The sequence below is a fragment of the Hippoglossus hippoglossus genome, chromosome 9 (genome assembly GCF_009819705.1).
Source record: "Hippoglossus hippoglossus isolate fHipHip1 chromosome 9, fHipHip1.pri, whole genome shotgun sequence".
NCBI classification, from domain to species: Eukaryota; Metazoa; Chordata; class Actinopteri; order Pleuronectiformes; family Pleuronectidae; genus Hippoglossus; species Hippoglossus hippoglossus.
The window spans coordinates 21,799,242-21,812,348 of NC_047159.1; the positions used below are offsets into that span (position 1 = coordinate 21,799,242).

A 13,107-nucleotide genomic window follows, 5' to 3' on the forward strand; every position below is an offset into this window, starting at 1 on the left:
GACCTCTTTAAAATCAGACGTATATGTAAAAGGGAGTTAAATGAGCAGTGTGAATCAGTATGAAGGAGAAAGATCTGTCTTCTTGTGTCTATCCAAAGTCAGGATGGAATTGTGTTTACCTGTTGTATATTTTTGTCTTTCAGTTTTAAGAATATGCTGACTCAACAGAAAACGGTTCTGAAGGCCAGCAAAGAAAGCATCTGGAACAAGGAGAAGAAAAAGATGCAAGAGGTGATTGACTCCTTGCAAGCTAAGAAAGATGTTCAGAGCAAAGGAGCAAGAAATGAAATCCTTGACTGCTCGACTCCAAAACAAGCAGAGTGCGACCCAGGGGCTCAAGAAGGAACTGAGGCAAAAGGTGTGACCATGTGACGGAGATGGAGCTTTTATTCAAGCACAAGTCAAAGCACATCACCTTTTCAAGGATGGACGATCAGCAGTGTCACAGCTAAAAATATGGCGCTGGCAAATACAAACCATGCAGGAGCTTGTGGCAAAATTGGAATCCATCCAGACAGAGGTCCCCCAGAGAGAGAGCGACTGGTAGATGAAGGTCAACGCTCTGGAGGACAGTCTGAGATGTGAGTAGAGGAGGAGGCCAGCTTGGAGAAAATAAAAGAGCTGGACAGACTGATGGAGGTCACAGAGGAGAAGTGGCGCCCAAAGCAGCTCAACGAGGACATCAAGAGGCCTTCGTTTACGTCACATCAGCTCAGTTGGATTTGAATAAAAACTTGTTGGACTTTGAAAGAGAAAAACCCTGAGACATGTCATCTCTGTAAAGGCAAGGATAAAAAAAAAGGAGGAAAAGAAAGCAAAGGATGAGACAGAAATAATCAAGAGTCTGAAGAAGGAGCGGAAAGAAATGAAATAGAAACATAAGGAAAAGAAGGAGATTCCCCCGAATCCCTCACTCATAAGCCAACACCTCCTAGATCCCCCCATCGCAACTCCCCCCACTCCCCTCTCCTCCCCTTCTCTCACCTGCCCTCCCCCCTCCTCCACCCCTTCTGTATCCTTCTGTATCATCTACCTTCTTTATAAAAGTAAAACAAAAATATTTTAAAATTATACTTTTTTTGTCACATCTTTTGTTACAAGTCTTCTTCAAAACAGCGTGATGTTCATCTAGTAAATTATGGTTCCATATACAGTAAATGATAGATAGACAGATAATGCCACCGAGGTCGCAGGTATAGGTGGATGTATAGTATCTTTGAGCTCTCTAAGTCAGACTACAACTAATATGGTTACTTCTGATATCAAAAATACAAGATGGCCCTGGAGAAAAAAGCCAAACTGGAGCCTTCAAAATGGCAGCTCAAACCAAGCAAGCCTCGTTTCATCGCTCTAATGCTGCATCATTAGACGTCAGATTTGTCAGATATGTCGATATGAAACATTGAAAAACAAATAACCAGGATTAAGTTAGAAATAAAATGGTCAGAAGAATGAGTTTCCACTTTTAATTCAGTGTTGAAAACAGATTTAACATAAGACTTTGACTAAATCTTGAAAATTGTTCAGCCGTTCAGCCACAAAGCACCGCTAACAGATGCATTCAATTTTTCGTGTGAGATGTTGTTAAGCATTTGGACTCGGTGCCGGCCAATGTGGTGCATCATCAAGCCTCCCCCAACAACGTAATTGTGCGCTCTGCGGGTACTTCAATAACAAGAATCCGTGATTGTGTGCATGGGCGGATAGGGAGGGGAGGGCAGGGGAGGGAGGGGGAAGGAAGCGGGAGCTAGATAGAATCATCGTGGCGCTACATCTTGGTACTGTGTGCACAAAATAACTCTGCACTGCCGGACAGCTCGGGTAATAACATGCCATGCTACTGTGTTTGTAATTACACAGGGGAAGGGATGTGGCTAGATTGGCCAGTTTGTCATGGCCCCCCGCAACCTCAACTCACACGTACACACACGCACACACGCACGCACGCACGCACGCACGCACGCACACACACACACACACACACACACACACACACACACACACACACACACAAAGAGACCTTCCTCAGTTGGCACCTTCGACATGCACTTAGTGGGTTGATGTAATGATGTTTGTGCCAACTTTGACAACACGCAGGCAGCAGCAGCAGCAGCATTTCAAATCAGTGTGTGACTGCTGCACAGCTGATTAGCAGTTTGGTATGAGCAGCAGCACGTTGTTTTGGACAGTGCTGTGAGGTCTCTACTGACGTCCTTCACTGACAATCATCTCATTCTGCATGGCTGAAGAGGCAATTAGGAATCAACATTAAACTATTTATTAGTGAAAGTAGCTGTATTATTTTGCAGCCCAACTCAAAAGGCCCTTGAAAGCAATTACGCTTAACTGATGTGTATGAAATCAGACTAATTAGACATGAGGCTCCTATCCCTCAGTTGGCGCAACCTCTCTCATCTGTTGGGAGTGAGACTGCACCGCTTCCTCACTCTGCCTTTGCTCCGCCGCCAGTGTGAAGGTCAAGGAATTTCTATTGACCAGTGTCTCCGGAGACCTGTGCTGCTTGTCTGAATGAGAAAGTAAGACAGGAGGAGAGAGGGGGCAAAGGGAGCTCGAGGACTGAGAGAGGACGCGACCTGAGATTGAGGAAAACTTACATTCATGGGAATGTTCCAGGCCATGTAGACATGGGATTTGTATTCATCCATCCACACCTCAGCCGCGCGCAGGGCATTGCGCTTGGCGTAGTAATCGATGTCATTGTTGTAGGGCTTCTTGGTGCGCTCGATGTGGGCCACTCTGGCACATGGCAGGACCTCCATACTCCCTCCGCACTGCCACACCTAGACAGCAGCAAGAAACAGATTCAGTTAAATGTGAATTTGTACAGGAGGTTGATCACCGAGCCTTTTCTTTATTACAGACAAATATAAAAGGAATGCTGGAAGATGCTCGATTTCCACTGTTTCGTTATTGTTTACTAAAAGAATGGGACCTTTAACATCATCAAACAAAAGAGTCTTCACAAATCTTCAGCCACGCTTTTTTTATTTTTTGAGTGAAAATGAATCCTCCCCAGGTTCAATATAAAAAACGCTGCCTTCGAAAAGCCTTATTTTCTTACTCCTGAGGCAGTCGTCTTTGTGTGTCCATCGGCAAAAAACAAAAACATCATATTTTAGCAAAACATATGAAGCTTTACAACACATCACTGATTACTCTGCAGGCTTGGCTTAATGCGTTTCTCTGGACATATTGAGACTTTTTCTTCCTTAATGAAAACTTGCATTTGATTTGAAGTCAATTGAACACAGTCTCCATTCACTTGAGGAGAAACACGCCTGAATATTTGAAGGTAATTCTCATTTATTTACATTTCACAGTTTTGCTCTGCTTTAAAATAGTAATTCCTATCTAACACCAAATAGTACTCTATTCATTTTTATTTCAACAATATCAAATCTTGTATTAAATAGCGATCAAGTGAATAAACCTGATATTTTACAAGTCCAGGGGTTTAAGGAGCAGAATGCATACACACATATTCATACCTTGCCACTACTGGGAGAAAATGTAGATTGTGTGTTGTTATTAATGTGTATTAACAGTTGCTTAAGGCTTAGAAATATAAGATGTTTGCATGGACACATACGCTGCAACTATACACACACTTTTACACAATTTAACCCCAACAACTTCTCCTAAATAGTGAGTCTTTAACATGACCCAAGGCTTAATGATGCAGTCGTTACCATCCATTGTTTCCTACTGAAGAAAGAGAAAGAGTTCATCATTTTCTCTGTGAGCCTATGACCAATAAATACAAAGAAAGTCCTCGGAGAGTTGACAACCAGAAATCTCTGATACCATGAGTGTCGCACATATGGCACGATGAATGATATATAAAGCCAGGCAGTAAATACATGTCATCTTGAAAAGCATCACGCATCGATTGATTGTCGGCTGAGGGATGTTGTGACACCCAGCTAAAATACTCAAGGTAAAGAAAAATTGTGGCAGGCAGTCACATGGTAGTAAAACTATCATTTCTCAGCTTTGAATTGTAAAAACTCTGAAATGACATCCTCCGCTGACATGCAGCAAATCTATGACATGCTGTGGGAGAGGGGCTCAGCAGCTACATACACCTCAGAATGCCACAGCATATGGTAAAGTCCTTCCAGAGGTGCAAACTGCGGAGCCTCCACCACCCACGGTCTCTTAATGATGATTGCCACGATGCCTAACAGATGTTCTGATCGAGTAACTTCTCTCTGAACTCAAAATGGTGCCCCCTGCACAGTGTAAAAGGACCAGGCTGCTGCAAAAGCATTCTCTCAATTACTGTATGTTCCAGAGCAGAGGGGAAGCCTGTTCTGAGCTGACTATGCATATTTAATGACGTCTGCATAATCCACAAACGTCTGTCTGTATCGCATATCTCGCAAACTGTTCATTTTGTCTTAATGCTTGTATGGCATGTGTCTTGTTAATGGCCTTAGAGAGAAAAATGGAATTAACAGGCGACCAGTGCTCTGTAGCTGTCGGGGCGGTCAGTGTACTATCAGTCAGTCTGGGGACCAAGTTGAACACGTCTCCTTCTATATCCTCTGATAAATTATTTCTTTGTTAAACTAATAGATACTCACTACAAGCTTTTCTATGTTTTGTGAGATGATAAAAGTGTATTTACACTATCATATTAAAGTCATTAGAAGTGAATGAATTGTTCAGCTTCAACAGATTAATCCCGATCTGTGATATTCTCTATTTTAGTAACAGTGAACAAATCCCACGACCAAAACAAACTGACTTAATAACACTTTCAGTTGCTCTTACTCCAGACTGAGGATGTAAATCAGCTGAGAAGTGTTAAAAAAGACTTAGTACGCATTTTGGACTGGAGTGAGTGTGAATGAGAGCACGGTGTATGTGGGATTGGCTCAAAATAAATCAGAGTGCCCATGCTGATCGTAATGATGGAGCAGTCACCCAGGGACACAGGGTTGATGTGTTTATTTTGGACAGTAATGCAGCTTTGTAGCACAGAAGAATAAGACACCTAAACACCAACAACACTCAACTTATATATACGAGCAAACTACATTCTTTCCATTCAAAGTCTGTTTCAGAACTATTTATAAATCTCTGGGTCCTCCTTTATAACTGTTGCGTACGCACAAAACATGGCCTGAAAGATGCGTACGCCACTACTCACCCAAACACTGGGATTTATAAAAACAAACTTGACGGTAGAATGTGCACACTTGTATGCTAACTCTGACCCATGCCTGCAAACTTTTTAGAGATGTGAAAATGACGATGCAGACGTGAGGTTGTAAACTGAAGCCAGAATGTCCCAATTGTGCGGACATCCTCAGGAGTTCATGTCTGAAAACTGAGTGTATTGTTTTATGTTCTGAAATTCTTTTTTGGATTGCACTAAAATTAATGAAATGCATATTATTATTAAACTAGACTAATATTTGTTGCAATAATATTAGACTAGCGTTGATTCAGGCTTGCTCTGTTCTGTGGTCAGGCAGACTGGGCATTTGGTAAGATTGCAAAAAAAAAAATCTAAGCTGAATTAATTGGGCTCCTGTGTTTAAGAAAGATGTTTGAATCAATAAACCTTGAGCTACATGGCCAAGTGTGCATTGTTCATGGAAATAAAACAGTATCAAACACAAGTCCTATTTATTACAATTACAGAAACTACATGCTCACAGGTGTAGGGAAATTAGTTTTTAAATTGTACAATAAAAAAGGCATTTGCGGCGTCAGTCCCCTGTTATTTTCTCTTTCTCTGAAAACCCTTTACTATCTCATCTATGTCAGTGATGGAGTAGTTGACCAGGGCCTGACCTGAACTTAAATACCTCCGCTGACTGCCTGACCCCTCATCTTCTCTGCTCATGATCCACAGTGACCTTGGCCTAAAAAAAAAATCCATAACTACTTTGGAGTAGGCTTTACCTGCTTTACTGCTCCTCGTGACTCATTCTGCTTTTTGACAATAGGTGCTATAGTTGTGGCTTTTATGTGGGTGTGGGTAAAATACCGAAAGTACTTATTTCGTCATTGTTGGTTGTGTGTGTGCGGGGTTATTCCTTTTATTCTCCATACCATAAAGCTTTAAATATCAGTGTAAGTGTTAAACACATGTTGTAGTTATGGTTAAGGTTGGAGTCTCCAGGAAATGAACACATCAATGTAATATCCTCTTAAATAATGGTGACATGACTGTGTGTAGGTAGGTGTGTGTGTGTGTGTGTGTGTGTGTGTGTGTGTGTGTGTGTGTGTGTGTGTGTATCTATATCTATGTGAGTTAAGTGCTTGTGGATATGTGCACAGAGCACTCATGGATAATTGAAAACGTGTATGTGTGTAATTGCAGTTAGCAGTTAGCCCGGCACTAAAAGCAAATTAAAGATCAATATTTCCTAAACCACCATTTCCAGAAGGTCAGAAACCTAATAGCTAACTAAGCTTGTGAAACAGGCTGCTGTTTCTCTGCACCACATCAGGCTCCATGCAGTGGCAGAAGCTAAACAAGCGTTTTGTCAGTAATGAAAGAAAGACATATTATTTCTCATCAGTCACAACAACAAAACCAGTAACCATTACCATTACCATTACCCAGCCAATTGTTTTTGTGGCTGATCAGTGCATGTCCATGCATTGTTAAAAATACACAATCAGGCTATACAGTAGTTAGATCATGTGTTCATTTTTTTAATTATTATATGGTAACGGTGACAGATTTCATTGTCACCACTGAACCAGCTGTTACCAGTGGCAGTCGATGGGGCTGCAATCATCTCAATAAGCATAATTTTGTTTTGATCATTTATCCCAACATGGTGTGCTGTAAATCATATGCTAAGTAAACTGCAAGAAACAATTAAGGGCAATCTCCAACAGAGATTTATTGCTATATCATCCATCAGTTCTGGTTCTTGTGGGTGCTACAGCACAGGACAAAAAAAGATAGCATGACTGACTGAACTGAGCTCCTGCAGCTCCTGCAGCTCCTGCAGCTCCTTGCACACAGTCTAAGCTCTGAATCGGTATGACGGTCTGAAATCGAAATGTGTTTTATCTAAAGCAGTTTGTCTGGTTTGTCAATATCTGTCCAGTACAGTGTGACTGATTCTGTGTGTTTGGACAATGTGTAATGCTAAGATTACATCACATCAAAGAAAGTGGATAAATAGGAAGCAATTCGACTGTCGCAGCCTGCAGGACCTCACATGTGTAGAACTAGAACCTCAGTCATCACGTCTGAGATGGCAGGGACATGGTCAAATGTAATGATGAATTGATGTGTTGACAGTATTGTATAGTCTATTAAGATTTCTCCTCTGACAGACACCAATAACAACATCAGTTCACAGGAGTGTTGAAACATGGGAACAAGCATGAACACAGCATGAACACCACAGAACTGAAAAGTCCTTTTCAGATTCCCTTGACCACATCTTTCACAATCATGAACAAGTTCTTTCATTTAAGGGCTGGAAGCTACAAGATCCAACTGTTATTTTGTAGGGAACCATTCACACCTAAAATAATCCAGAGATAGAAAAAACTAAACGGGCAGTATTGATGGATTTAATATAACCTAAAAATCCCAAGTTGAATAACCCTTTATGCAATTGTATGAAGCGTTATCAATAGCTAAAGCACTTATTAAAAATAATAATAAATTTTAAAAAAACTTCCTCTTTGCAGATGATATTTTACCTGGTTATTTTTATGAACCTGGCTGAGACACTGTCAAACTTTATTATATTTTCTATTGTTGATGGTAAAAGTAAAGGTCTTCCAGTGTAAACATCCAGGCTAAGACAATAAATAATTCAAATTAATAAATGAATTTAAATGCAGATGTGTCGTGAAATCTAATCACAAACAACAAACTATATGGCAGAATACTGTCTTCCATTAATGTAACAGCAAACAACCTGTGGGAAGACATCTGCAGAGTCAGCTCTGTCTTTGAGGTTCAGCTGATGTGACCTTCTTCAACACATGAGAAGCTGATGGTTTGAAGCAGAAACAGGTGTGTGTGTGTGTGTGTGTGTGTGTGTGTGTGTGTGTGTGTGTGTGTGTGTGTGTGTGTGTGTGTGTGTGTGTGTGTGTGTTACATACTGCTCCTGACCCTATCCTATAGTCTTCATCTTCATAACTAGGAATTCAGTCAAAGCCTTAGCGAACTACATAAGACCAAACATCAGATTTTTACCCTTAAAAAAACAAAATCAATCACACCAATGAACCTGCAGTGTTCCATACGGGACAAATGATTATCTGCTACTACTGACTTACTGAAAAGATGACTTCATTATTTATTTACACAAAAGAGCATCCAACAAAAGCCGGTGCACACGCAGAGAAAATAAACATTTGTCTTCCTGGATTGGATGGAAAATGAATCTTTGAAAAATGTTTCAATTTAAAAAAATCATTAAAAGACGACTGAAAGCAAAATAGGTGCAGAGGATGGAGAGCTACAAAAAGAGGTGGCTACTGGTTGTGCCTTTAAAAATTCAATTATTATGAAAATATGATCAAATCTAAATACCAAATAAGATGCCCACCTCTTGTGAAAACCCACCCACGCATACTCAGGACTGTATTTTGACGACGTCCATTTGGCACTGACCCTTCATAAAATCTGAGCCTGCATCATTAAGAGGAGGCACTTAACACAGAGCACTGTGATGTAGTGGTAATGTAATTGCTGATTTAATTTAATTGTCTCTGTACATGCAGTTAGTTAATTGCAGCCTGACCATTTGTGTAAGAAGCTCCACGGGGCTGCAGAAAACATCAGCCATAAAAAGCATAAAAGCTATTAACGGCACTAAACAGGTTTCCATAAACGCCTTTTACACAATACAATCAATGAGGTGGGAAAATGCAGCATGGAGAAGCTTATGATGGGGACACTCAGAGGCTTTGGATGTATGATATTTGCTAATTTCACATGATTAAAAATAAACATTCTTTCTTTACCATGGGGTGAGAAAAACCCTGATTAATAATTAAACAATAATAATCAGGCCTCATCAATGTGCCCCCATTAGAATGAAATGAAATTGCATGCACGTACAGAGGCAATTACTTTTAAGGTAACTGAAACGTTATTTAACCAGTCAGAACTGTTAATTAAACAGTGACATTTAAAGTAGAGTCCAGTGCTCCTCCATTATAGACAACACCTAAACCACTCCCTGCTGCTGTCTGTCTTCAGCCTCACATGATTCTCAGTAGTTGTTCAGACCGCACACTCTCTACTTCCTCCCACCATCCAGCAATGAAGCCAAAAAAATCCCAGATATGAACTGTAGTGGAAAAATAACTAAGTGTGGTTGAAACCTATTTTGTAGTTGAAAAGTAAGTTTTTGCAGACCTGTCTAAATACCTTTATGACCTGAACTGTTTATGATCTGAACTTTTATGACCTGAAACCTTTATGACCTTTTATTACTTATTTACTCTCCAAAGAACTGAATTTATGTCTGCTTTATCTCCAAAGGAAACATATGTAAATCAGTTTTCTGTGTTTTGATTCCTCTCTCGAACTGCACCTACAGTACAGAACCAGTCTGAACTGGCTCAGACAAACAGCCTTAGTTCTCCTATATAAGATCCTTGCATTTGACTGTTCTCCATCATCACTCTGAGATCCCTGTGACTCTCTGGTGTTCCAGCCTCTTGTATTTTCAGATCTCCATCACAGAACGCTGCGACCTTTCACATGTGGAGGTACACTCTGAGCAGTAGTGATCGGGGGATGGAAGGCGTTTCAGCCAATGCACACACTCGACCAATCATGAGTCAGTCTCAGCTGTCAATCATGACCCTACTCCCTGTTTTTAAAGCATTAAATAACTAATATAAAACTAACTTTCCAGGAAAATGATATGACAAGAACTACCTAAGAAATTATTTTTGAGAAGAAAACTATTTTAAATGTGTATTTTGACTTCTTAATTTGGCCCATGTCCCGACAACTAACATGGAGAAGGTTTACATTTGTGACCTATAATGCAGCCAGCCACCATCATTTTTTGGGAGCAGTCATGTCGTCCATGTTTACAGTCTATTCTGACTATTGTCAAGTGTTTCCTTCTGTTGACTGGAAACGCAGCAAAGGTAATGGAAGTGTGAGCGGTCCTGTGTAGATAATAATGGTCTACAAGCACTTTGTTACCTCGTTTAGATAAGTGCTGTACAAATAAAGTTATTATGGGTGCCTAGTGGTGGCACCACTAGGCGCAATGCATTGCATGGCGCGAAGCGCCATGCAATGCATTGTTATTATTATTATTATTATTATTATTACTACTTTAAATGAATATAGTGATGCCTTTTGAAAACACTGCTCAGAATTCTGCGCCTTTTACTAGCGATTCCAGTTGGTCATTTATCAAAGCACACAAATAAACAGTGACAGAAAAAGATACTGTGTGAGGAATGAAAACAAGGAGTGTGTGAGACAAGTTCAAACCCTGCTTACTCTTTCACCTCTGAACAGCTGGCCAACGCAACAGGAAGTGAATGTCAGATTGTTGGTTGGATTTTTGGTTACGATGCAGTTCGAACTTCTAAAAATCACTTTTGTTGGATTACAGTAAAAACTTTAGGCCTCGGAAATTAACCCTCATTTTCAACGCCACCAGTGCAAAGTGAAACTGAAAGACAAATAGTATCAATAAGTATTTTTCTCATCAGTGGTCAAAATGGGAAAAGGGTCAGTGAGCAACTAAAACCCAGATGAAATGATGAGAGGGTGTGCTGAGGTCATGCAGACTTCACATTATGCCTCATCTTGCTCGACAGCCTGATGCATTTGTTAGACAGGGAGGAAAATGATCCTGCAGCAACAAACAAGAGCCCCAGGTTTTTCCAAAAAACAAGCGCAGCAATAGTCCAGAGTCAACCAGAGTTCATCTCCACTTTTCACAGCTCGGCCAGAAACAGATGAGGTGTGAAGATGCATTCTGGATCTAATTTAAACATAACTGAAAGAAAGATTTTCTGCAGCTTTTTTACCGTGCACTGAAGGACTGATTGATTTAGAGGGTTTATAGATGAATGCTTTCTGACACTTTCAGTTTCACAAAACGGTGTCCGATTGTTTCTGCGTTTTTAATCTTCTACCTTAAAGCTTTCATAGTAATTTAAGTGTATCAACAGTATCATATATTTTTCTTGAGTGACTAAAAACAATGTAATTTTCGGTTGTGCTCTTTGTAACTATGTCATTATTCCTGTATTCTCTTGTCCTGTATTCGCACACCTGCATGCACAGTATGTGACATCTGCCGTTCTGCTCTAAAAACAATGCTTTAGGTAACAGTTTCTCACTTTCCACAATCACACATCCAATAATTGAAATTTTTTGGAGTCATGGTCTTGGAGACACATGAGACATCAATGCCAGTGTCTTTGTTGTAGAACTATAGAAGCATCACTTCATTTACTTAACATCTAGCAACACTGATGTGTGTCCTGTACTTATGACTGCATTTGTAACATGCATATTTCAGTCATAGTGGCCAATGACGCTTTCTTCTTTTTAAAAATGCTAAATATTTAATAAATTGATCTGTACTTTACTAATTATGGCCCAAAAAACATTTAAAAGCTATTCACACTTTAACAAAAGGTCAATGCTCTTATATCAGGTCTTATACTGTAAGGCAAAGTGAAATGTTGCAGCCTCTCCGGCATTCAATTGAATACCACTCAACCAGGTTGTTAGAAGTTTCTTCACAGAACATCATAAAAATCCATTAAATTCCTCCTCTCATTTATTTCTCTCCATATGGAGAATAAGATAATTAGTTAGTCTGTTGGTGGAATTAACTTTATATAAATCCACACTTTACTTTTAACAGCTACTTTTATTTAGTATTCCTTTCAGCTTGTGATTATGGAAATTTCAGGCAACTGTTTCTTTCTATTAAAAAAACATTATAAGTACTGCAGCTATAAGTATATCAACTTATGACTTCTTATTTAAATATTCAATAACAGGCTGGGATGTTTCAAAACCAGGGCAGACGATCATCCCGCAGTGTGACTGCTGCATTCAGAATTGATTCTGAACCTGAATTGCAAACATCAGAACTATGACTAAACTATGACTGCATGTCCTGACTGTGAAAGGAAATGGATATTGTTGCCTCTGTAGGTCAATTACATTATCTTACATCACGCGCCTTCTCTACCGATGACACATGATAAAACATTAAATCTGCATTCATCAACATTCAGGCCACTTGAGGGGCAGTGCAATAATCTGTAAACACAACCCTGACATATTATAATCTTATGAAGTTAATATGGTGAAACGTGTCTGTAAACAGCTGCCATATTAGCATTCCTGTGAAGTTATGTTTCTGTTCACCACATGTATGAGCGTCCAACATTCACTCTGCTCTCAACTGACTCCAGAGAGAAATATCTGGCTCTTTAGCTGCTGAACGCTAAACTATGTTCACTATACTTGCTAACTTTGATTTATCTTCTGTTTGGTCCTGAGCACATAGTGAACAGTAGGTTGAACATTGGTTTTTGGCTGCATCTGAAAATGACACTGATTCAAGCCGTGAGACTGAGGCCTTGTCTACTGAGGATACTTATAGAACGGATGATTTCCCCTCCACTACAGGGTCGACACCATCTTTTTACAAAAATAACTAAATAAGCTCAAAGAAGTATGCTGGAACAGCAGGTGGCGATAAAGTCTACATCAATGATCCGTCAAGTACCAGACTGGACATTGTAATCCCAGTAATACTGGGGAGGCAAACGCCTGTGAATGCACTGATGTGGCACAGTTGTAATTAGACCTAGCAGTGCAACAAAACATAGCGCAACTGGTATATAGCCATTGTTGTTGTTGTTTGTAGTGCCTGCTCGGTACACAAATCGACAGTGGTCATGCACAAGGTGATTTGTGACGCCATTGTTTCCCAAACACTAACAGTATGATGGAAAACAGCACTTTGGAAGGCCTTTGTGAAGATCTCTGTTTTAGTGACTTAAAATGCAGTTTGCGTGTGAACGAGAGGCACAAACACAGAGGAGAAAACTGTTTTGCATTAGTGAGTACAGGGCGTGAACCAA

The 13,107-nt window shown here is 40.1% G+C and overlaps 1 protein-coding gene across 1 annotated transcript in view; it reads right to left on the minus strand.

The window, feature by feature from the left end:
- Window positions 1–13,107, minus strand: part of galnt9 (polypeptide N-acetylgalactosaminyltransferase 9) — a 96,253-nt gene that overhangs the window by 13,252 nt on the left and 69,894 nt on the right. The window contains exon 7 of the mRNA XM_034596332.1: window positions 2,616–2,801. Coding sequence (XP_034452223.1) covers window positions 2,616–2,801 — 186 coding nt within the window. The remainder of the gene's footprint in view (window positions 1–2,615; window positions 2,802–13,107) is intronic.